Below are 26,648 nucleotides of genomic sequence, written 5' to 3' on the forward strand. Positions count from 1 at the left end.
AGAACCCCCCGGACTATTTTAATGTTTCAATTTTTCTTTTTAATGTTTCAATTTTTAAAACAGAGATTTCCTTATTAGACTTTGAAAAAGTTCATTAGACGTTGTTGGGGCAGTTTGAACCAATTCCCCCTATTTTAGAAGGAAACTATGGCCCGATTATAATTAAGTGATTTTTCCCAAAAATCACACAGATGGCTAGACATACAACAGGGAAAACTCAACCTTCTAATATTCAGAATCATTCTTTTCTACTAAATTACGGTACCTCATTTATACTTCCTTAAATGGATGCCTCTATTTTGGAATCGTAGTACATGCTCAACACAGTATAATAAAAAAAAAATGGTTTCGAATCAGATAAATATAGGTCCCGGATTTTGTGACTCATTATACTACTCTGTTTAGCATTAAGACTTTTTGTTTTTGGTGGTACTGGGGTTTGAACTCAGGGCCTCACGCTTGCTAGGCAAATGCTCTACCACTTGAGCCACTCGCCAGCCAAGACTGGTTTTAATAAATTTAATGTACTCTTTTTTTTTTGATGGGACTGGGGTTTGAACTCAGGGCTTCAAAAATGAGTCACAACTCTAGTAAATTTTGCTCTAGTTATTTTGGAGATGGGGTTTCGCAAACTATTTGCCTAGGCTGGCCTCGAACCACCAAGTCTCTTAATCTCAGCCTCCCAAGTAGCTAGGATTACAGGCACAAACCAAAGGTGCCCAAACAAACCTGTACTCTTAATAAAAGACCGGACAGCTGGCCCCAGAAAGGAGTTATTGCCACTGCAAATGAACAAACTGGCCATCTCATTTAAGACTAAACCCATTTTGATTTAATAAGTGTTCCTTAAAAAATAAATAAATAAATAAATAAATAAAAGACCGGACAGCTGAGTCTGTACCTGTTTCGGCATTGTGCTTCCATCCAGGATTTTGTAACAGATTATTTGAATACTACTCAGAAAAGTAAACTAAAAAGAAGTATAGATAAAGAATGAAGGTATTAGTGCTGACACTTGTTAGCAAATTAAGTAGTTATATACATAACCAAAGAAATCCAGTCTACAAGTATAAGTATTTTCATAAGCTCTAACACAGCCCTCAAATTACAACAGCTTTTTATACTTTCTACATCTCTAACTAGATAATTTTGATAAACCTGTTTCTCAAAAAAAAAAAAAAAAAGCCTTACAAATGATACCACTGTCTAAACTAAAAGCATATAGATCTACTTCTCGGTTATGGTGTTTTCTGAAGTTGTATACATATATTCTGTCACTTAGGTTGAAGGGAAAAAACATACAAACCACATCTTTTTCCCCCAGCCCCAGAACTCTCTGTACATTTGTTCAAAAACTGCTGAATCATGAAATAAAGGAAACAGATAATGTGAAGAATCTAAACAACTAGCTCACCTTACTTTTCAAACTTCCTAATTAGGATATTTTGGTCTTGCTAGCATTTAGAACCAAGTTAAACTGAAGAGTGTAAGCACCTAGAAGAACAGAGGTCATTCTCAGATACTCAAGGATATAAGAAAAAGCTCTTAGTTCTTCATGTTATCACACTTTTTACTTCCTGTTTTATTTAGACAGTTCATTATGACCATTTCAGGTAATAATGCAGAAGTGAAAAACCCACTTCCTCTTTATAAAGTGATTAAAAAAAAAAAAACTTTAGCAGTTATGAGAATGGATGTTTTTACTTGCTTTTATAGAAATGCCTGAAAGGAAATCAGAGACAGTAACCATCAAATTTATCTCAGGGTTTATTGCTTTCAGAAGATGTAACAAAGATAAAAAGCAATGCTGAAATATATTGGTATCATGACATACATGTCTTTAAAGAAATACCCAATACAGTTGAAGCCAGGTACCAGTAGCTCATGTCTATAATTCTAACTACTTGGAAAACTGAGATTGGGAGAATCAAGGTTGGAGACCATCGTCTCTAAAATAACCTTGGCAAAATGGACTGGAGGTATGGCTCAAGAGGTATAGTGTGCCTGCTTTGCAAGTACAAAGCCCTGAGTTCAAACCTGTCTAGGCTAGAACTGGTAAGATTTTTTTTTGGCAGTACTAGGGTTTAAACTCAGAGCCTCAAGCTTGCTACACAGGCACTCTACTACTTTAAGTTATGGCCCCAATTTGCAAATCTTGAAAAAATACTTTCTCAATTTTTGGTTGAGTTAAAAGGAATTCAAAGGCCAGAGAAAAAGGGGGCACGATAGGTATGAAGCTAAAGAACTCAAATCTTACAAATCAAAGCCTTTCTTTTTACTAACAGTTCCAGAGAGAAATATGAATAGGTTTCATCTCCAGGAATGGAATGGAACAAAATTTCAGTAATCTCAAATCATACAGATTGTTATGGTATCACCTATACCACTAATACAAGAAATAAAGACAATATGGTTATTCTAAAACCTCCTTACTAAATATGAATGAAATTCATCACTGCTTTTTGGCAGATTCTCTTGTTATATCATTATTAAAATGGAGCAACAAAGTCAGATGTGGTGGAAAACATCTATAATCTCAGCACCAAAGAGGCTGGGGCAGGAGGGTCACAAGTCTGAGGCCAGCCTGGGCTGTACAACCAGTTCCAGACTGGCCAGGGATACATGTCCACCCTGCCTCAAAAATAAATAATTAAATAATGAAATTAAGCAACAAAAGTATGCTAGAAGCTAAGAGGAAAGTGATCACAGATGTGTTACAAAATCAAGGCTATTAAGGTTAATTAAAATAACTTCAATATTAAAAAAAAACTTAATTTGCACTTTTTTTAGTTAAAAAAGGCACTATAACCCAGTGTCAAAAGACAAAAATGCAACTCAGGTAAATGTCTATCACTTGGCCACAAAAAATTTCTAAGTTTATTTTCTCCTAAACTGTAAAATTTTATTGTTACATTAATTTTGCTTAAAATAAGTGGACCTCATGTATGCAACCCCAGCACTTGAGAAGGCTGAGGCAGGAGGATTAAGACACTGTCGCAAAAAAAAAAAAAGAAAAATGGAACAGTTGAGCTAACAAATGTTTTATTGCAGTAATTTTGTTATAATTTAATATGGATCAAAATTATTTGTCTTAAAATAAACATTATAGTTTTGTTTCCAGCATAAATAAATATACATCCCTTAGTTTTTCCTTTAAATCTTTAGTATTCATGAAAATTTTCAAATAAGAGAAAACTTCATGCTGGAGGTTTTTGTGTGTGTGTGTGGTGCTGAGGTTTGAACACAGGACTTTGCACATATTAGGCAAGCCCTGCCACTGAGCTACAGCCCCAGCCCTGTTCAGTGGCTTTTAAGTGTGGAGCATCACCTTCAGTATTTCAAAATGGCATGTCATTTGTAGGTATATGTTGAATTATTCTGTACAGAGGACGCCTAGATCACAAATGGTCCTCTTTCCCATCCTAATCTCTTTCTAGACAGACAGACAGAGAGAGAGAGAGAGAGAGAGAGAGAGAGAGAGAGAGAGAGAGAGAAAGGAAGGACGGAAGGAAGGAAGGAAGAGAAAGAACTGGGTGCCAGTGACTCAAAAGAAAAAAAGAAACAAAGAAACAAAGAGAAAGAACTGGGTGCCACTGACTCACTCCTGTAATTCTAGTTACTTGGGAGGCTGAGATCAGGGGGATCTCAGTTGGAGGCCAGCCTGGACAAATAGTTCAGGAGAACCTATCTCCAAAAAACCACAGAGCCTGCCGGGCACCAGTGACTGAAGGCCTCTAATCCTAGCTATGCAGGAGGCAGACATCACAAGGATCTGGGTTTCAAGCCTGGGCAAACAGTTCCAGAGACCCTATCTCAAAAATACTCAACACAAAACAGGGCTGGTGGAGTAGCTCAAGTGTGAGGCCCTGAGTTCAAACTCCAGTACTGTCTAAACGGAAAAAAAAAAAAAAAAAAAAAACCTTTACACAATACTCAAGAGTGCAGTTAGGAACCCTGGGAAACAAGACATTTTTTTTTTGAGCGAAAGCAGAGGTTTATTAAGCAGAAAGGAGGAAAAGAGAAGAAAAACCCCCACACAAGAGGATCTCAGGCTGAGCCCCAAAACATAAGGAGTTTGGAATATTTAATTCTTACAGGCCCTAAAAAGTTATATTTATTGAAAAGCCCAATGAACTGTTTTAAAAAGGTATGCAGTTGTTCAGAAAAGTTACTCCGCCTAATTTAGCATATGCTATTCTATTTAGGACACTTTTTTTTTCCCCCGGTACTGGGGCTTGAACTCAGGGCCCACAGCTTGAGCCACTCCACCAGCCCTTTTTTTGTGATGGGTTTTTCCGAGACAGGGTCTCACGTAACTATTTGCTAGGGCTGGCTCCGAACCGCGATCCTCATGATCCTGCGTAGCTAGGATTACAGGTGTGAGCCCACGGCGCCGGGCTATTTAGGACACGTTTAAGGAAATTAGTCTACAAATGCCATGCTGACAAACCCAACTATAACCAGACACAGCGGCGGGGCATCCTATGGAGGGCAGGATGCTTTGTCCAGACTTGAATGGGTTAACGTGAGGCTTACACACTCTACAAAACCTTTCTAGGGTTTAAAAACAAACAAACAAACAAAAAAATCCAGTGGCGATTTTCTTGATTTGTTAACAGGAAGCCAAAAAATTATTTTCAAAAAAAAAATTACCGTTAAGCCGATCAAGAAGCAAAGACAGAGTCACCTACAATCAAGGGAGCATCTGCAGAGGAAAGAGTGGTGGTCCGATTCTGATGCTTACACATTTTATTACTAGGAATTCGTTCAATTACAAAAGCGAGGTGACCACACTTGGGGACCTCTCCCTGCGGAGGAGTCATGACAGCGAAATCACTTCCTGAGGAAGGAGGAGCAAAAGGGAAGTTAAGAGGCCACCCTGACCAGGAAGTGACTCGCACTAAACTAGCCCCAATCACATCTAAAAATGGGGGTGGGGTGAGCCCCAACAGCCTAAGGCGGTAAAATAACTATTGCATGATACGTCGCGACCTCCCCACTGCTCCCTCTTATAATTCAGTCACGATTCAATCAGGGGAAAGTCTCTCTTCTCTTGCAGGAAGGCCCCTGAGCTGTGCTTCAGGTCCGGGAGGGGAAAAAAAAAAAAGTACTGAGGAATGGGGAACTGGGGCCACCGTGAGGCAGAGAAAAGCCCCGTAAGAGGCAAGCGTCCCGACTTCAGGCAGCGTATGGAAGCACGGGCAAACAGCCTTCTCTTTTTTTCCTGGGGACACGGCCAGGGTTCCCTATTGCAGGGTCGGACCCCAGTTCCCTGTGGGGGGAGGAGGTAAGAAAGAGAGGCGGACCCCTTACCTTCTCCTCATCCGACACCCGATCCTCGAAGTCGGCCATCTTGGGCTGCTCTGGCCGAGCCCGGCCGCCGGCGCAAGGCATGCCGGGAAGGGAGCTGAGTGTTGGAATCACCGCGGGGGCCGTCGGAAGGACCCGGCCGGAAACGCCGACCGCGCGGGCGCCATGGCAGTTACGTGCTGGACTGACGGCCAGGCGCGCCCGCGCCCTCCCGGAAGTCGGCTTTGTCTGGAGAGGCTTGAAAGCGCGGTTATCTCTCTCACTGAGTTAGTCATTTCCGCATTGGTCAATGGGACGTTAGCAGCGTGTTTGGACTGTCGTTGGCATCTGGGTTCCATCTGAGCAAATAGCAGTTGCTACTCTTATAAGTGGCAGCAGTGACCAGTGCGCTAAGAGCTGCTTGGTCCCTGGGACGACCGGTGTAGCTCTTCCAACCTGGAGAAGAGAGTGAAAGGCGTCGCTCATCTAGTATGGCAGCAAAGCCACTTCACTCCAGAGTCACATCTTAGTCCGTTTCCTCCAGAACAGGTGCCGCCATCGGCCCTTTCTCCGCCCTCCAGCCCCTGAAGGACTAAGTACCCGTTGTCTTGTGACGCGCTCCGCCACCTTCCAGATCTTCTCGGTCTGGTTCCCTAGGACTCAACTTTTACAGAGTCCAACCTCAGGTCCGCCACTATCCCAGGATTCCCGACTCCCTGTTTCCTGCCCTTCTCCCCTCCCAGCTCCCGACGCCCGCGGGAACGGCAAGATGGCGGACGGTGACGGCTTGGGCGAAGCCGCGAGTGCCGCGACGTCTCCTCCGGCACCGGCTACGGGCTTGAGCCCGCCGCTGGGCTGGAGAGAGCGGCTGCGGGCCGGGCTGGCGGGGTCTGGGGCCTCGTTGTGGTTCGTGGCGGGGCTGGGGCTGCTTTACGCCCTGAGGGTCCCGCTGAGGCTGTGTGAGAACTTGGCAGCGGGTGAGAGGCGAGGCCCAGACCTCCCGGGGCCGGGCGAGGTGTTGGGGCGAGCGCTTTGCAAAGGGCCGGGAGTCGCCGAGGCCGGGGGTGGGTGGGGGCGCCAACCACAGCAACCCCGCAGCTGATTGTCAAAGGCGAGCTGCAGTTCTCCAGCCCTGCCCTGGGAGGGCCGCCCTCTCCTGTCCTCTCCACCCGCCCTCAGCTGCAAGCTGCACTCTCAGGCTTGCACCCCTGGGCGTATATAAATGGCGAACCTCACCATTTGTAGGGTCCTTTGGAAGTCATGTCTCGGAGTCTCCTGCCTTCCCAGCTTGGAGAACCCACACCCGCCCAGACAACAAAGATAAGCACTGCTAAGATCCCGAAAGAAAAGAGAGTGCTATTGTGATCTTGAGTCGACCATCCTCTTGTTTTAAATTAGTCCTCCTAAGAAATCGTTTTCGCGATATTTTTGTCTGTCCTTTTAGGTTTTTACCTTGAGTAGTAAAATAGATCAGAGGGAAGAAGGGAGCGAGAACACAGAACAGCAGTGGGTTTTTTAATTTCAGCATCTGTAGAGCACTTGTTAAAGGGTCTGGGCTAAAGCCTTCCGTAAGAAGTATTGATCCCAGTGGATTCTGCAGAGTGTTGTTCGGCTGTAGATAGGATGAAGTAGATGGGGCCCCTGGCCGTGTGATGACAGTATTTTCACGCATGCTCTGAGCAGAAACCACGGAGCAAAACTGAGGTACTTCTGTTAAGTGGTGACTATTAGTACAGTGGTTAATAATGCTTTGTAGCAAGAGAAGGCAATCGTGCCTTGTCTATTCCATGAGATAATGTGAAAGACTGTGAGATAATGTCTGAGATATCTTGGATTTTTTTTTTTTTGAAGATAGGTATAATGTAAATTCAGGTATAAATACACTAAAAGTCTAAAACGCTAGTTTAGTGTCTAACAGGTGAATGAGGTGCTTAATGGTATAATCACTTAAATATCATTCATTGAGTTCATTTATTTTTCTTTTTGCTTATGTGTTCAAGTTATTTTGAGAAAGAGTCTTCCTTATGTAGCTATGTAGACCTGGAACTTTGAGATCTTCCTTCTTCATCGTCCCAAGTGCTGGGATTAAGAGACATGTACCACCAGATCTGACTACTTTATTATTTATTTTCCTGTACGTTTACTAGATACACCATTTAGATGAGAATGTTGACTAAGTCAACTATATTGTCAATTTTGGCAGTACTGAGATTTGAACTCAGGGCCTCGCTCTTTCTAGACAGACATTCTACCACGTGAGCCACACCCCAACCCTTTTTTGCTTTAGTTATTTTTCAGATAGGGTCTACCTTTTTTTTTTTTTTGCTCAGGGTAGGCCTGGGACAAAGATCCTTCTACCTAGCCTCCCTGTAACTCGGATTAAAAATGCACTACCACACCTGGCTTGTTTGTTAAGATGGGGTCTAACCAACTTTTTGCACAGGCTGAATACAATCCTGATCTTCAACTCCTAAGTAGCTTGGATTATAGATGTGAACCACCATGCTGGACCTGATTTTTTCTTTTTTTTTTGGTGAACATTAGGGGCCTGGCACTTATTTTTACTTGTATTATCTCATTATTCCTTACTATTACTCTGAGAAATGTCCTGCTCTTGCTCTCCTCTTATACATCAGGAAATTGTGAGGTTATTTATGAGACAATTATTTGAAGTGAAGAATTTGATCCAAATTTCAGTAACTTCAGGAACAAGAACTCTGTTCCTTTTCTTTTTGAGCTATTTTGCTTCTTTAGCTGATTTGTCTAATGCTTGTTTCCTTCCCTCTAATTTGAAACACTGGTTTATATCTCATCAAAGTAATTAAGGGGCAGTTTTAGACTGCCTCTGTAAAAGTATGTTTGTTTAGCTTCTTATCTTTTGATTCACAGTGCTTTAGTTTTATGCTCAGAGCAAGCTAAATTATTTCATTTCGTATTGCTTTTGCTTTTCTTGATTTTGGAGGCTGGAGATCAAACCTTGGTCCTTGCACATGCTAAGCCTCATTTTGATTTGCTTATTTACCTAATCAGCAGTATAAAATCCTACTTTTACATATATGAATGCAGGTTTAAGATATGATCAGTGGAAATTTAAAGTAACCTTTAGCCAGGAGCTGGTGGAGCCACCACCAGCTGTAATCCTAGCTTCTCAGAGGCAGAGATCAGGAAGATCTTAGTTGGAAGCCAGCCTAGGCAAATAGTTGGAGAGACTCTTGAAAAAACTCAACACAAAAGAAGGGCTGGCAGAGTATCTCAAGTGGTAGAGCACCTGCCTAGCAAGCATGAAGCCCTGACTTCAAACCCCAGTCCCACCCCCAAAAAAAGTATCCTTTAAAAAAAATTACAGCTTTTTTGCCAGGTGTTTGTGGCTCACTCCTGTAATCCTAGCTATTTGGGAGGCTGAGGTTTGGAGGATCATAGTTCAAGGCCAGCCTGGGCAAATAACTTGAGAGACCCCATCTCTAAAATAACCAGAGCAAAAAAAATGGACTGGCACTGTGGCTCAGCAGTGGAGTGCCTGCTTTGCAAGTACATGTACAAATCCCTGTCCCACAAAAAATAAATAAGTAAAAATTACAACTTCAAATGAATGTCATGCTAGAAATTGATACTAGATATTAATATAGATCATTTCTGACTTAGGAAAGTCAACTTATGATTTTAGAACTTTAAAATGATGTGAAAGCCATATACATTCAGGACAGATTTTGAATTTTGATGTTTTTCTGTGCTAGCACGTGATCTCTCCCATGCTGGGCAGCAATGTAAGCTGTTCTCTCCCATACACTTACACAATCTGCAGGGCAAACACCCAGTACTCTACAGGGTGCTATGTTGCTAAGCTATGATGTTTGCAAGACTAGAGTTATCACAAATATATATTTATTTGGTGGCACTGGGGTTTGAACTTGGTGCCTTGCACTTGCTAAGCAGATGTTCTACCACTTGAGCCCTCTGCCAGCCCTCACATGCATTTTTGACTTACAGTATTTTCAGGTAATGATGGGTTTATCTGGGCATAACCTCATCATATGGTTGAGTAGCTGTACTGCTTATGTCCTTCTACTCAAAGACACCTCATAAGTGTAACTTAAGTACTTTAAGTTTGTGGGTTTTTTTTTTTAACTTTGCTGTTTTCTCTTTTAACAGTAACAGGATTTTTTAACTCATTGACACCAAAATTCTATGTGGCACTTACAGGAACATCTTCTTTGATATCAGGACTGATATTTGTAAGTAGTTTTCCATTTTCTTTTTTTTTTTTTTTTTCCTTTTTTTTCCGGTGCTGGGGACCGAACTCAGGGCCTTACACTTGCCAGGCAAGCGCTCTTCCACTGAGCTAAATCTCCAACCCCTCCATTTTCTTCATTCATGTTTTGATACGGATCTAAAGATCCTTTATAGATTTGCAATAATTATAAATACTGATGTATCAGCATTTCAGACACGTATTTTACATTTTAAAAAGTTACTTAGTCAAACAATCTTGGGGAACACTGCATCTTCCTCTCTACTTTTAGAGATTTGCAGTATCAGTTTTATATACATGTGTGTGTGTATATGTATATATATATATGTATAATATACGTGATATATAATACATATATAGTATGTGAATGATACTTAATAGTTTATAATGTATAACATTATATATAAGTAATAAAGGCTTGTTACTGTAGTCATAGAGCATCAGAATGGGTTAGAAATTTAATGTCCGAAGAACCCATGTTAATAACAAAAAGTGAATGAAATAGGCAGAGTGTAAAAGTTAGAAGTCCTTGTTCACTTTGAGGACTGTCATCTGGAAAGATCAGGTTCCTTCTGAAAGTGACTAAAGTTAATTGCTGCCCTGCATACCTGTAACTAGAATTACTAGCTCTTCCAATTTTGCAGATAGTTTCAAGGGAACCTAGATATGTAGATTTTATATAAAATCTACAGATATTGTAATGTTGGAAACATTGGACAGACTCAAAATTTGTGTGTGTGGAATCCAGCCTGTAGTTTTTCCAGGTCTCAGTTTCTCATTTGTAAATGGGGAAATAATAACATCCATGTCACAGGATTGTGAGAACCAAATGAGGTGTGAAAATCTTACGACATGATAGCTGGCTTGGAGAACACTTAGTGAATTTCAGCAGTTATTCTCAGAAGTCCCACAATAAGGAGACTTGTTTAACTTTGCTTCAACTTTTCCTTCAGCAAGATATTATTTTTAACTTTAAAATATTAAAAATTTTAAATAATCCTATTAGCATCCTTAGGATCTCTTGTTTCCTAGTGTGCACTTTGGAAAAGTACTGCTAACAGGTAAAAATCTTAAGATGTATTATGCCATGTGTGGTCAGTGGATTTTTCGATTTTTCTGTTCTTTTTTCTCATCTGTAGGTGGTGCTCTGCAGCTTTAGTAGAAATAATATTTGTGTTGGACTTTTTTTTTTTTTTTTCTCTTGTCTCTGCCCGGAGTACTGTGATTTACAGGCGTGAGCCTCCATGCCAGGCCCTGACATTTTTTAAAAAATAGAGACTGATTCTGACCATTTGGTTAACGTGAAGTATTAGAGGAAAAAAAGAGATTTTTCTCTTGACTTCAAAACTATTTAAAAAATATCAAGAAATTCAGGATAAATGTGTGAATATAAGCCTTACAATTTATTAATTTATAATACTTAAGCTTTAATATAAGCTTTAAATAAGCATACTTAGCATATTTAGTCAATAGTATATATATAAAGCTAAATACAGGAAATAAAATATCTTTAACAGTTGATAGAGGGGAAAAGCATTGGTTTTGGAAACAAATGATATGATTTTGAGTCTTTGCTACTTACTAGTTGATAGCTTCAGGCAAGTCACATAAACTGTTGAAATCCTAATTTCTTCATTTATGAGGGGAGATAACAATCTTTGTATATATCCATAGATAAGATATCTAAAACCATTTAAAATTTTTGTTATTCTTATTACAACAGGATTTACATATACAAAAATTAGGAAATGAAAATAAGGTTAAACTATGTCATTACCCTTGCAGTGTTGATGGGTTTTAATTAGCAAAAGTTGTGCTCATAATTTCTTTTCTACCTATACTTATTGATCATGTACTTATGTATAGATATAGAGTGTACATAGATATACACTGATGTATATTCAGTAAGCAACCTAATATAAAGGTTAGAAGTTCTGAAGTCAGACAAAAATGTATAAGAAACCCAACTTTATCAGCCCTTGAGGGATGGAGATAAGAGAATCATGAGCTGAAGTCCATATAAGCAGACTCTGTCCTAAAAGAGAAAAAGAAAAGGAGCCCAACTCTGCAACTGAACGTAATTTGAACCAGAGCTAGTCATTTAAACTTGGAATATGTGTCTGTAAAATTAGGTGTAAGGATTAAATGCATGTAAAGGCCTTGGCATAATGTTTGGCTCCTAGAAGGCATTTGGTAAATATTAGCAATTTGTTGTTATCATTTGTGTTAGAAAGTTGACTTCAAAGTCCAAAAAGCAGCCAACTCATGCTCAGTCACAGACACACCTGTACTTCATATAGTGAAGAGCAGTTTTTTGTTGCCCTTGTGATTATAAGCCTTGACAGTATTTGTCCAATTTTTTTATCCAGGATTTACACATTTTAAATCTTGTCTTTCTGTCACATGAACAATTTGTATTTGTGTATTTTCTTCTGGTTGTTTTTAAAAAAGCTTCATCACTCTTAGTAAGACATATGGCAGAAGCCAAACCATGACCATGTTTTGGGGGATTAACAGCTTGTTAACTCAGCAAGACTGAGCATAAAGGGAAGGCAATTTAGATTGACATCAATGGCAAAATAGAAAGAAAGCAGCACCTGATTTTCTGTTGCTTTCCTCTAAGGATTGTATCGTTTACTCAGTGAGGCCCAATGTCATACAAAACTATGGTTTTGACACCTAAGTAGTAGTTTTGTTCGATTATTTAAACTGAAGCAAAAATAACATTCCTAAAGATTTGAAAACTGATTTGTGTGTGTGTGATAGTCTCTGCAGTCACAGCAAAATAATTTTTTAAAATATTAGAATCTCTTAGGTGTTTATTGATGTGTTTATGTAACACATCTGTGTACTATATTTAGTAGAATAGTCCGTCATTTGGAATATTGGGAAATAATGGGGCTCAAAAGGGAGGCAGATGAGTCCTCATTGGCAGCTCATTGACTCACTGTTTCTTACACTTCTTGTTAGGCATATTACTAAATGAGAGCATTGAGGTGCTGAGAGGTTAAAGATTAAGTGACTTGCCCGGAGCACACCGCTAATAAATGGTTGATTTTGGAGTCAAATCTGGGGATTCATTATAACTTTTTTTTTTTTTTTTTTGTGGAGGCATGGGATTTGAACTCAGGGCTTCGTACTTTCTAAGCAGGTTCTCTACCACTTGAGCCACACCTCAGGTCCCCTAGTACTTAATTCATTATGCTAATTGCTTTAAAATGGTTTTAAAATTAGGCTGTAGATAGAATAAAATAGCAGTAAAACATAGTTTATATTTGAACTATATATATTTTATATTTGAACTCATTGTGTTTGAATGTTTTATTACAAATGTAAAATTTGTCTAATCTTGTCTAAATTTCATGACAAAACTATAAGAAAGGTATTTAACTTTTACATGGCATATATTATTGGAGGATCTTGGCTTTCATTTGTTTATTTTTTTTGGTGGGAGGAAAGAGACTACATTTAAAGTGCCGAGTTGAACAGGAACATCTTGAGAGAATGTTTTAATTGAGATCTGTAATGTATCTGCTGATCAGTTCTGTTTTCAGTGGCAGATGTTTTGTCTTTATCATAGATATTTGAATGGTGGTACTTCCATAAGCATGGCACATCTTTTATTGAGCAAGTGTCCATAAGCCATTTGCGAACACTGATGGGAGGAACAGAAAACAGCATTTCAGAGCCAGGTTCTCCTTCCAGCAACAGAGAGAATGAAACCAGCAGACATAATTTATCAGGTAACTGCTTTTTCAGAACTGTGTAGTTAAGATTGAGCTTGGTTATCAAAGATAGAAAACTCAAAACAACAGAGTGCTGTGGTGTGTGTGTGTGTGTGTGTGTGTGTGTGTGCATCAATCTGATGCTGTCAGGAGGTGGGGCCTTGGGAGGTGATCAGATTATGAGGCTGGAACCATCGTGAATGGGATAAAAGAGACCCAAGGAGGACATAGCAAGAAGGTGCCATCTACAATGAGAAAGTGAGTCCTCACCAGACATTCAATCTGCCAGCACCTTGATCATGGATTTCCCAGCCTCCACTGCAAGAGATAAATTTCTATTGTTTATAAGTCACCCAATTTATGGTATTTTGGTACAGCAGTTCAAGTAGACTAAAAACAGAACAACATAATTGTATTCTTCATGGCTGAATAAAACTTCATTGTGTAGATATACCACATTTTCTTAACATATTCATCAGTTGTAGGTCAACTGGGCTGTTTCCAAAGCTTTGCTATTGTGAATAATGCTGTAATAAATATGAGTGTGCAAGTATCATTATTGTATCCTGGCTTAGATTTCCTTGGGTATATGCCCAGGAGTGGTCTGGATCGTATGGAAGGTCTATTTTAGTTTATTGAGGAATCTCCATACTATATCCACAGTGGGTTGCACTGATTTGCATCCCACCAGCCGTGGATAAGATTCCTTCTGTTTCTCCCCCATCCTCACCAGCATTTGTTGTTGTTTGTGTTACTGATAATACAGCCATTCTAATTGGGGCGAGGTGAAATCTCAGTGTGGTTTTGATTTGCATTTTCTGTGTGGCCAAGGATGTTACACATGTAACATCCTTCATGTATTTATTGGCCCTTTGTACTTCTTTTGGGAACTGTGTGTTCAGTTCATTTGCCGTTTATTCAGTGTGTTGTTGATTCTTCGAGAGGTTAGTTTTTTGAGCTTCCTATATATTCTAGTTATTAATCCCTTGTTTTATATACAGTTGGCAATGATTTTCTCCCATTCTGTAGGCTGCCTCTTCAGTCTGGTGACTGTTTCCTTTGCTGTAAAGAAGCTTTTTAGTTTGACACAGTCCCATTTATCAATTTAATGCTGAGCTATTAAAGTTCTATTTAGGAAGTTACTGCTTATGTCTATGTGTTCCAGTGTTTTCCCAGTCCAGTCTTTCTTTTGAGTCCCAGACTAATCTATAATTCTCTTTGCTAAAACTCTCTACCTTGCATGGCCCCTAAGTACCCTGAATTCATTCTGTCAAAAGTGAAGCTAATTTTTTTTCCAATAGTCCTCTTTCTATAATCACACATACAATCTGTTAAGAGTACACACTTACCTTATTAGAAACCTTTATGTTGTTTCAGTTCATAGCTCTTTTAAAATTTCATTCCCTTCTCCAAACAATTGGCCCCAAATTATGTTGATTTACCCTCAAAAATTATCTTGGTAATTATCATCTTACCTTCTTTTATTTCAATACTCACTATATCCCTTTACCAGACTATTGCTATAGTATCATAACTGGTTTCCTTTCCTCTAATACTACTACTTTTTCTAGAATTTCCCTTTCTAGGTGAATAACTGATTCTCAAACATTTTGGATTCAGAATTCTTTACACAAATTATTGAAGATTTAACTAGCTTTTGTTTTTATATGAACTATATCTTTTATCATACTGGAAATTGAACAGAAAATTTTTAAATAATTTATTAATTTTTAAAAAATAATAGTGCAAGGTCTGGTGGTACACATTTGTAGTCTCAAGTACTCAGGAGGTAGAGATAGGAGGATAGTGGTTTGAGGCCAGCTTGCGCAAAAGTTAGTGAGATCCTATCTCAAAAACAAGCCCAGTATGGGGGCACATTTAATTCTAGCTACTTGGGAGGTGGAGGTAGAAGGATTGCAGACTGAGGCTGGCCCAGGAAAAAGCAGGAGACCCTATTTGAAAAACAAATTAATAGATAAAAGAACTGGGGGCATGACTCAAATGGTAGAGCACCTGCCTAGCAAGTGTGTGGCCCTGATTTCAAACCCCAGTACCACCACCATCACCATAAAAAAAAAAAAAAATAGCCCTGAGGAGGTCACTCTCTCCACCATGCAAGGACACAGGAAAAAGCTGTGTCTGCAAAGCTGTCTGGAGGTTACAAGGGTTTTTGAGGTACATGCTAGAAGTGTGGACACTCAGGATGATTCTAGTGAAGCCTCAGATGGAAATGAACATGTTACTGGAAACTGAAAGGAAGATGATCCTTGTTATAGAATGAAAAAGAACTTGGCTGAACTGTGTTCTAGCATTTGGTGGGATGTAGAAGGTGGCACAATAAAATTATTTAGCTGAGGATATTTCTTTTCTATCTCCCTTTTCCTTTTTGGATTGTTTTGAGATAGGGTCTCTCTATGGAGCTAAGGCTGACTTCAAACTCATGATCCTCCTACCTCAGCTTTTTAGTGCTGGGACTACAGGAGTGTACCACCATGCCCAGCTTAGCAGAGGGTATTTCTAAACAAAGTGTTGAAGGAGCAGCTTGTTTCCTTCTGACTATTTATAGTGAGAAGTAGAAGAGGAGAGATGAATTAAAGAAATAATTGTTAAGCAAAAAGGAACCAGAACCAGAACTTGAAGATTTTGGAGAATTCTGAGCCTATCCATATTGTAAAAAATGAGAAAACTTGTTCTGAATGGAGCACTAAGGGTGTAACTGAACAGCAACTCATGGACTTAATCAGCTATCTCAGCAGAAGTCAGGAGCAAAGATACCAACAAAGACATTGCCAGATTGAACTAAAAGGGACAGAGAAAGTGAGACAAAAAGTAAGGCAGTTGGGCTGCTTGGATTCTATAGGACTGCACTGCAGAGCTATTTAGCTGCAAATGCGTACTGCCTTCAAAAGCCGTATGTCTATGGTATTGTGTTATGGCACTCCAAACTAATACACATGTTATGAAAAATGATATTTCCCCAAACAAGATAAAAGTTTGGTCAAGAGACTGGCACTGTTGTACATTCTTTTAAATCCTTTAATATCTAGCTTAATAAAAAACAGCTTATTTTCATATGCACTTCTGCACTGTCTCTAGTGCTGTTTTGTTTTAGTTGACGTATATGAAGAAAATCTGGTCTCACACAGATATGTAGTTGGAAATGGAAGGAGTATTTTAATTGCCTCTTCTTTAGAAGATTGTGGATATTCTTTTTTGGTTCTATATTAAACTTGCTCTGAGGGGTATTTTCTGAAAGCTTACTTTCAGTGTGGAATCTGAACTTTACATTCTCTATTAAAATATATTGATGTATGTTCACTTTTTTTTGCTTTTGGCGGTGCTGGGGTTTGAACTCAGGGCCTTGTACTTGCTAGGCAGATGCTCTACACTTGAATACCAGCCCCCCGTGTTACCTTTTAATTTTTTTTTTTTGCAAAATTTTATTACATCACACACTGGTTATTTGGAAAATACTTGTTCACTGAGTCTTAAACGTTAATACAAGAACATTAAATGTTAATATAAGAAAAATCACATTTGTGAAAATCATCACCAAATTTCCCTGAGAAGTCTTTAACCATTGTGAAATTGCCAACCTCACAGTAGCAAATGCAGAATTTTCAAATTTTTAATATTTGCTTAGAAATTCAAATGTTATCACTGACAAAAAACACTATTAGTTTTCTTCCTTATGGTGGACAGGCTCACTTTGTTCATTCAAATGAAGTTGTTTTCTAGGTACTCATCTGAATAATCATAAATTTGTCTCTTTTTCAAGTAGAAGTGGTGTTTCTTAACAAAAGTTCGGTTCGGTTCAGCTCACAAAGCAATTGCTCTTACCAGAGATGAATATCATACCTGGTATAATGTTTAAAAATTTGCTTCAGATCACCAGCACCGAAAAAAAAAAAAAGATTTAAAATTTGCCTTTGGACTGGGGATATAGCTCAGATGTAGAGTGCTTGCCTAGTATGCATGAGTGCATGAGACTCTGCGTCTGGTCCCTAGCACAAGAAACATTTTCGTTTATTTTTTGTGAAACAGGGCTGATTATATAGTCTGGCTGGCCTTGAACTCACAATGTGCCCCAGTTTGGCCTCAAATTCTCAATCCTTCTATCTCAGCCTTCTGAGTGCTGGAGTTAAATACATGTGCTATTAGGTCTGACTTCTTTTTGTTGTTTTTTGTTTGTTTTTTGACTTGTTTTTACTGAAAGCATGTGGGGAGTGACAAATCTAACGACTAGTAGTATAATTTGGTGTCACTGCCTTGATTTATGCTAAATAGTAGTGAATTAACCTACTGTTGATTTTACAACCATTAGTTCAACTTTGCGGGAATAGGATAAGACAAGTGAGGTGCCTGGGGTACAAAAATTAAGGAAGCCCTCACTCTCGGGTCAACACAATTAAAAAGGCAAATCATGTCTTAGAATTTACTGTAAGAAAAGTTTTTACTTTGCAGTTCCATCAATCATACTTTGAACATTGCTGACCTAAAAAGATCTGATATTTAGCATATAGGTATCAATTTTTGTATTGATTTTATCATGCTTATAGACCCTTGGATGGATTTGCTTTCCCTCCTACACTGTACCCTAGCCTAAACATGCTATGCAGTTTTGTGATATTTCCTGCTTCTTAGGGCTACTCATCTTTTACAGTAATTCAGTGTCAGTTCAGATCTTCTCTAAAGCCTTCCCTGATTTCCTGAGAAAAAAATTGATCACTTCCTTTTTTTTTGTCTCAGAATAAAGCATTTCTCTACTATAGGACTTGTCACACAATTTAGGTTGTTACTTATATGACTGACTCTCGTATATTTAATTCAACTGAACAAGTCAGCTCCAGATGACATGGTAGGCTCCAGGAATAGAAGAATGAATGAAGCTTTAGGAGATCATATTTTAGAGGAGCAACTGAAAACCAAATAGACAATCACATTGTAATGTAGTAAGTTCTGTAGCTGAATTATGAACAAAATGCTATAGAGACAAAAATAAAGGAATGACTAGATTTTACTGCATGCATCTGGAGAGCAAGGATGATTTATGCTTTATTCATCTTTGTACAATTTGTGGCTAGCACTGTGCTTAGTATACAGCAGGTTGACAATAAATGTTGGTTAAATGGAGATTACCTGCATTTGATTAAACTCTCATTTCCATTCCCCTTCCCCCTTATTTTTCAGAATGCAAGGTATGGAGAAACCCTCTCAACCTTTTCAGAGGAGCAGAATATAGGAGGTACAACATTTTGCTTTCAGTGTAAATAAGGCATTGGTCTTAGAGTCAAAGTACTGTGGAACGTTTGTTTTCTTTTGTGGTTTTATTGTTTTTTGAGATAGGGTCTTCTCTGAAGCCCAGACTGGCCTCAAACTTTTGACTCTACTTCCTCAGCCTCCTGAGTGCTGGGATGACAGGCATAAGCCACCACACTTGTCAATTTTTAAAAATAAATATATAACAGTCTCTGCTTTGTTATCATACTCTAGGTAATTTATGTAGCTTATTTCTTTTAATTTATTGGGTATAATAAACTTTAAGAACATTTTGAAATACAAGTTGTGGTCATATATGTTTGGAATTTAAATAGTGTCTGTTGTAACAGATTCTCTCTCATGTCCAATTATTTTTTTGTGTGTTTTGGTAAAGATACACTTGGGTGACTGGTAAAGAGCCACTTACTTACTATGACATGAACTTGTCAGCACAGGACCATCAGACGTTTTTCACTTGTGACACTGACTTTTTACGTCCTTCAGACACAGGTGTGTATTATATTTGTTCATGGTATACACAGTGACTGTTGAAATGGTTTTTAAAGTTCTTTAGAGTTATTATAATATACAACTATGTAGCTTGGATTTATTTACATTGTTGTCATTATTATTTACAGTACTGGTGTTTGAACTCAGGACCTTGTACTTGCTATGCAGGAATTCTACCACTTGAGCCACACTCTCAGCTCTTTTTGCTTTAGGTGTTTTTCAGATGCGGTCATGTGTTTTTTCCCCAGCTGACCTCAGACCATGATCCTCCTACCTATGCCTCCTGAGTTGCTGGAATTGCAGAATGTACCACCAGGCCCAGCTTATTAGTTGAGATAGCACATTGCTTGGCAAACTATAAATATTATCATTTATTCTTGGTTGAAAGTATGTATGAACTAATAGCCTAGGTGTTACAGATGTCCTAAGCAATTTCACTGTTGATAGCTAACACTTGGATAGCACTGTGTACCAGGCACTGCTCTAAGAACTTTGTAGGAATGTATTAATTTGATCTTCCCAATCACTTTATGAAGTAGATTCTATTGTCACCCCCATTTAAAAAATAAAGAAACCAAGGCAAAGGAACTTGAAGTAACATGCCCTAAGTCCCATAGCTAATAAATGGTGGGGCTGGGCTTCAAACTGGAGTATATCTCTTAACCACTATACTACTACTGTTTCTACCAACCACATTGATAAGTGGAAGAAAATTACCAATAAGGATTAAAAAGCCCATTTCTTAACATTGAAATAAGTTAAGTATGATACATCTTTGTTGGATTAAAAATATTAAGGTTGAATGGTAGCAGGAAACCCAGGGATCTTTGATATGGTTACATAAAGTGGCATAATTGCAAATAGAGGAGAAAAAAGAATTGTTGTATGTTTTTATGCTTAACGTTTGTGTTGATAGCAAAAGTGTATATGGAGCTGGGGATGTGGCTCAGATGGTAGAGCTCCTGCTTAGTAAACACAAGGCCCCAAGTTGAAATCCCAGTGTCACACACACACACACACACACACACACACACACACACACACAGCATACGGAAATTGTAGTGTAGTGGAGTATCAGTAGTATCAGAGTCACTGAGGTGACTCTGGAAATAACTCCTCATCTCCTTCTCATAAGCAGAAGTGCAAATAGCAGCATCCTTTTCCTTTCTCCTAAAAGAGTTTTGAAAATCTATACGTCTTTTCACACATTTTAAGTTGATATCATAAGGTTAAATGATTGCAAAGATTGTAATTTGACATATTGCAAAATATAGACATTTAAAATACAAAACTAGCATACCTTGTGGAATCAAATGATTTTGTATGAGTGTGAGAGTGTGAGTGTGAAGGTGTGTGTGTGTATGAGTATCGTGGGATTGAAATCAGGGTCTCTGCATGCTAAGCACACACTCCACCACTGAGCCACGCCCTAGTCACTTATCTATTGAAAACTACACAAACAAATACTCTCTAACAGTAGTAAACTTTATACAAGTCCTTTTTTGTTTGTTTCGAGATAAGGTATTGCTGTGTAGTCCAGACTAGCCTCAAATTTAAGAACTTCCTGCCTTACTTCTCTCACTTCTCTAGTGCCTCTAGTGCCTCATTTCTCTCACTTCTCACTTCTCTAGTGCTGGGATTATAGAGCTGTACCACCATGATTGACCTATAGCTGCTTTTTCTTCTTGAATGTGTATCTGTTCTACACCCCTATATAATTTTTTAATAATGTAATAATTTTTACATGAGAATCTTTTATCACACTTGGAAACTTTTCCACAGTAACCATTTTTATGTAAAATTTTTAAATTTAAGCTTCATTTGATCATAAGGTTCTAAATGTTATCATGTATTTATTTTGTCAAGTCCTTATAGCCATATACTTAACTTTTTGAACTTTGGAATATGTCCTTCATATAACCTAATCAGGTAATTGTCTTGATTGTCAATCCTATCACCGAATAATACTGTTCTCTGACAGAGAAATCTGATTTTGTTTTTCAATTCAAGTATACATATTAACATGCATAACAACCATCTCTCTTCCTCCTCTTTTTTTTTTTTTTTTTTTTGTAGTGTGGGGGTGTGAACTCAGGCCCCTTGCTTGCTAGGCAGGCACTCCAACACTTGAGAATCACCCTCAACCCAGTCATCTCTCTTCTAAATTCACATTCTAAAATCGAGAGGTAAATCTTGGAGCTTTGCCTAGAGCTTATCACTTGACCAAAGTAAGGCCCCACTGGTTTTCTTATTCCTTACTAACACACCCTTGCCTTGCTATAAGGGTACTTTCCCTTAGGAGTAACTATTTTTCGATGGTAATTGGGGCGGGATGCTAATGGAACTAATAAAACTTGTTATCACTCCCTAATTCAAAGTATCCAGGGGCCAGAATATTCTCTTTTTTAATGGCAAGGTCCACTGTTCAAAGAAATAAATAAAAGGCAGAAATCCCTATTATAGAGAGCCTTGATTTAAAATGGCTACCCCCCAGCTGGGCTTGGTGGCCTGTCATCCCATCCCTTGGGAGGCTGATACAGGAAGACCTGCAAATCCAGGCCCGTTGGGGCTGCACTGTGAGACCCTATCTCAAGGAATAAAGACTACCCCTAAACCCAAACTGCATTTTTTGTTTGGCAGCTGGAGATTTTTATACTCTAGGGCAATGGAACATTCAAAATGAGTAGGAAGCCAGTCTTTCTTTTGTAAAATAGAAGGGAACATATCTCTAAGGGGAAGAGTGTAGGGATTATAGTTAGGTAGGAAAGGAAAACAACTTGATGATAGATTAATCAGAGGAAGATTCTTCAGGTAAATCACTTGTAGGAAATAATCATATGAAGTTGAGACTTTAGAAATTGATTTTCTTAAATCCAAGTATATAATTTTGCTCCTTAAAAAGTTTCATGTACTTCTAGAGGTATGCATAACCCAATGACAGACTGAACTTAAGGACAGAATTTATCTCGATTGATAATTCAGAAAGGGACTTTTTTTCCATCTGATTCTTTCAAATACTCACCTAAAGGCAGTGATTTATATCAGCAGTTTTCTACTAAAAAAGACAGATGTGTATATATGTGTGATGTGACTTACTGTCATCAGTGAGCATTAAATTAGAAGATTTTGTTCTCATCTTTTGACTTCTTCATCTAAGTCAGAGAATAAACGTATCCTCAAAGTCCAGTCAGCATTATTGTTTGGATTATTTGCTTTCATATTTAACATTTAAAAATCAAGATGCTGGCAGAAATGGTGCACACCTGTGGTCCCAGTTACTAGGAAGGCTGAGGTGGGAGATTCACTTGAGTCTAGGAGTTTGGGAACAGCCCAGGCAACATATAGTGAGATGACCTCATTTCAAAAACAACCAAAAAAAAAAAAATACCTAAGAGATTTCACTTTAAAATCCAGCTTTACACTTTTTTGAAAATATAGGACAACTGGACCTGCATTTCTTTTTTGGAGGTGGGGTAATACTGGGATTTAAACTCATGGCCTTGTGCTTGCTGGGCAGGCACTCTACCACATGAGCCACTCCACTTGCCCTGGACCTGCTTTTCTAGTTGGCAGTCATCAGCTAGAGCTGAGTTGTAGCTCTCCTTGGGCATGTGTGTTTTGTACTTATGTTTCCTACCTAGATTTTACAGGTATTTACATTTGTGATCCCTGACCTGAGGATAATTACTGCTCATGTTTATGCTTGTTAGAATATTAGAATATTATTTAACTTGAAAAACAAATTTAAGCAAATTGCTAATTTCTTGTGTGAATTGTTTTTTAAACTATTAAATGCTAAATCAGCATTTTGCTTTAAATTACTCTTAGGCCTTATTTTAGAAAAAATATGTGCATTTTTTTCTTCCCTTATTTTATTCCTTCTTTTTCCTTTAGGCTTAGAGCTGCCTTGGTTGTGAAGAATAATCTTGGAAGGCTAGGTAGAGCATTTGAAAATGTAAGAATAAGAAAAAGTTCCTAAAAGTAGGTTAGATAACCTCACTAGAAATTTTTTTAAAAATACAAATGAAAATGAAATTGTTTTCATGTATTGAATTAGTGCAGATTGATAATACAGATTTGAGTATCCCTTGTCTGATGTGCTTGGGGCCAGAAGTTTTTGGATTTCAGATTTTTTTTTACTTTTAGATATTTAGATATGCATAATGAGATGTCTTGGGGATGGGACTCAAGTCTAAACACAAAATTCATGTTTGTTTCACAAATACCTTATACAAATAGCTGAAAGTGATTTCATATAATATTTTTGGTGTGCCTGTATTTTCACTGCAACTCATCACATGAAGTCAGGTGAGGAATTTTCTACTTGTGGTTTCATGTTCTAGATTTTGGAGCATTTCAGATTTTGGATTTTTGAATAAGGGATGTTCAACCTGTAATATGTTGGTTAGAAAGTAGGGACACAGTCACTGTCCTAAACCTCCTGAGAGTATAAATTAACACAATCATATTGAGAAGTGTTTGGGGGTATATATCCAAAATCTTTTAAAAAGATGCATATATTTTAGCCAGCTTTTCTTCTAAACCTCTTTAGAAGAAATAGCTGACTATTTGGTCAGCTATACTAAGACACTGAAAGATTGTTATCACAATGCTTTTATAGTAGGAAAGCATTGTGTATAACTTAATTTTCCATCAAAAGGGAATTGGTGAAATAAATATATACTAAATATACTAAATATCCAATAACCATTTAAAATCTTGTTAAGGATCAGCATTAAAATTTCACTTGTAAATACCGTATCTCTTATACAAGAGAGCCCCATTCATCAAAAATTGCAAGTCTAATATAATCATACTCTTCCTTTATGTAATACTTTAGTGTTTTAGCAGAATGATGTTCTCTACCTGGTCATTATCAGATGGGTGCTGACTTGTATCAATTTATCAGGTTCAGGAAGCATTTGCTGTCAGCCAACTGGTGACGTTTGATATGAGAAATGCATTTTTGTTATACAAGTAGAATATATTGTCTCCCTTTCTAATCCAACTCATATTTTGCTTCTAAAGGAAAACGCAAACATTTTCCACATTATTCTTTCTGGACAGTTGTAGGTTTTGTTCCAAAATCAACAGTCATAGGTTCTCAGTTTTTCTTACCAAATTTAAAATAAGCCAGCTATTTCATGAGTCTACTTTATTTGTTTGTTTAATTTTTTTTTTTTTTTGGTGCCAGGGACCGAACTCAGGGCCTTGCACTTGCCAGGCAAGCGTTCTTCCACTGAGCTAAATCCCCAACCCCTATTGTTTGTTTAATTTTTAAGAAACATTCCTTAATGCAGTATCTTCATTTTGGTACAGCAAATGGTAGCAACACTAATACTATTATTCCAGAGAAATTGTAACTCAGGCTTTTGTTGATTCCTGATGAAATTGATATTTTCCAGAGATGTACATATCCTAAATTAATTTATTCTCCCTTTCTACTTTTCATACAAAATGCAAATCCACAGTTGTTCATAGAGTGAATCATTGAGTAGATAAAGATGTTAAGTTTTTATATGTTTTTAGTGGTTCCATAAAATCTTTTCAGAATGATAGAATGTAGGAGAATATTTCATATTGATTTTAAAATGCATTTAGATATATAAATGTTAATGTATAATAATGATATAATTAACTTATTTTGTATAGTTATTCAAATAATATTTTAAGTATATATAAAGTTTCTGAAGAATTGGATGTAAATTTCTCGTAAGGGTAATGTGAGCTGGTAACCAGTTTCTTGTTTCATATGTTTAAGATCATATTATTTAAAACTTTATTTACTCCTGTAGCTCATTCTTCATACATTTTGCCTAAGACTATTTATGTTTACCATCTCATCCACTTTTGAAATATCTTTTCTACAGTTATGCAGAAGGCATGGAGGGAAAGAAATCCTCCAGCTCGAATCAAAGCAGCCTATCAAGCTTTAGAATTAAACAATGAGTAAGTTTGAAATACATGGAAAATAAGTTTGTTTTAAAGAAAACCCAGGGAAGTGATAATTTCTTTTGTCTTTCCTAAAACACTTGGAATCATCATCATCTCTTTTCCTTTTCTCATACTGGAGAGAAAATTTGCTTCTGAAATTATAAACTTTTATATGCTTTTGAATGGAATTATGTAGTAATTCTTTCTTCTTTTTTCTTTTTTTGTTTTGATGGGACTGGGGTTTGTACTCAGGGCTTTGTGCTTACAAAGCAGGTGCTCTAAAGCTTAAGCCATACCTGCAGTCCTAGAAATTCTTTTTAAAATGGAGAATACTAATGGAGAATGGTGATAATACTTAATAGTTAAAAGTGTACTAAAATACTTGTGCCATTGTTTTAGTTTGTTTTTCATTAAAGTCATTCATTTAAAGCATTCATTCAGTCCTGGGAACTTTAATTGCTAATGGGCTTGAAGGCATAGGAAGAGGATTCAAAATAAGTAAAATAATACTCTGTCAGCTTAATTTTTTCATGCTAGCAGCATTTATTTTTATAGCTCTTTGTATCATCTTCATATTTTGAGAAAACAAAATGTACAGTCTTGAGTCATTATTTAAATCGGACAGATCAATAAATGTTAATCTGTTACATACTAAATGCCAAGGGTAAAGATGTAGACCCATTTGGGATCACTTAAGAAATGTGAATTTAGTTTCCCCTGGAAGTCCCCTTGTCCTTATTTAGAAGACTGTACCAAGGTAGAACAAAAATGATAAAGTAGTAAACCTCAAAACCAGTGGTTAAACTGACAAGAACTATCATAATCAACTTCATTAAACTCTAAAAGAAAAGTTTACAGTAATCTTCTGACTGCTTAATCAAGGGAGAAAGAACACCTACATTTCTGTAAGAGAGCTTTGTGTTACCCTGGCCCAGTTCCCCACTCTCTACTTAGCAGTAGCCTTGAATACAATAGTCCACATTCCAAGTATAGCTTCCTAGTGCCAGAGGAAGCAGAATAGCTGCTTATTTTTGCTTGGATGGTGGCTTCCTGAAGAACAAGCTCAAAAGGCTTGCCTTTATTTTAGCTAACTGGAAGTTGTCTCAGGACTGAATCAACATTTGGTGAAAAGGAAATGTATTATTAGCCAGTGCTGTCTAAGGCAAGGGGATAATGGTTGGGGCAAAAAGTAGACAAACCAGAAAGTTTACAAGGAAGGCTAGGGAATGAGACATTTTGGGGAATAAGAGTTTTGAAAAGCTCCCACATATTCCTGGGACTCTCAAAGGCCCCACACTTGGCCAGAATTGGGCACATGCTCAGAAAAAGATTTGAAAATGCCTTAAACTTTCATGTCTGGCGAATCTTCATATTGTGTACAAGCCTTCATTTCCTAATGAAGGCTAAGGCAGAGCAAATGGGCTAAATGTTGAAGGTGTGCTCCAGCACGCGCGCGCGCGCGCGCACACACACACACACACCCATTTGGAAAGATTTATTCAGATTTATAAAGTTGGTTGAGGAAAGTCACAAAATAAAAAACTACAACAAGCAGAAACCACAAAGGGAATAGAAAAAAAATCCTATTATTAAAGTTGCCAGAATATAGTATTCAAATTTTCTAGTTTTCAAAAAAATTTAAAAATCATGCAAAGAATCAAAAAAAAAATTCATACAGAGGA

General features: G+C 37.8%; 2 protein-coding genes across 8 annotated transcripts in view; one reads left to right on the plus strand and one right to left on the minus strand.

Annotated features, from left to right (window-relative positions):
- The window catches only part of Capza1 (capping actin protein of muscle Z-line subunit alpha 1), a 41,273-nt gene extending 35,811 nt beyond the window's left edge, over positions 1–5,462 (minus strand). The window contains exon 1 of the mRNA XM_074050764.1: positions 5,314–5,462. Within this exon, the coding sequence (XP_073906865.1) occupies positions 5,314–5,394 (81 nt within the window). The 5' untranslated portion in view covers positions 5,395–5,462. The remainder of the gene's footprint in view (positions 1–5,313) is intronic.
- Positions 5,463–6,026: 564 nt separating this feature from the next.
- Positions 6,027–26,648, plus strand: part of St7l (suppression of tumorigenicity 7 like) — a 77,618-nt gene continuing 56,996 nt past the window's right edge. For 4 of the 7 annotated variants that reach the window (XM_074050757.1, XM_074050761.1, XM_074050759.1 and 1 more), the window contains exons 1-6: positions 6,027–6,266; positions 9,439–9,521; positions 13,119–13,281; positions 18,454–18,508; positions 18,917–19,032; positions 24,903–24,981. In XM_074050757.1, the coding sequence (XP_073906858.1) occupies positions 6,059–6,266; positions 9,439–9,521; positions 13,119–13,281; positions 18,454–18,508; positions 18,917–19,032; positions 24,903–24,981 (704 nt within the window). In that variant the 5' untranslated portion in view covers positions 6,027–6,058. Of the gene's footprint in view, positions 6,267–6,345; positions 6,994–9,438; positions 9,522–13,118; positions 13,282–18,453; positions 18,509–18,916; positions 19,033–24,902; positions 24,982–26,648 lie in introns of those variants that run through there. The other 3 variants (XM_020156573.2, XM_074050763.1, XM_074050762.1) reach the window with 2 other exon arrangements.

The sequence above is a fragment of the Castor canadensis genome, chromosome 12, assembly GCF_047511655.1.
Source record: "Castor canadensis chromosome 12, mCasCan1.hap1v2, whole genome shotgun sequence".
In the NCBI taxonomy this organism is placed as follows: Eukaryota; Metazoa; Chordata; class Mammalia; order Rodentia; family Castoridae; genus Castor; species Castor canadensis.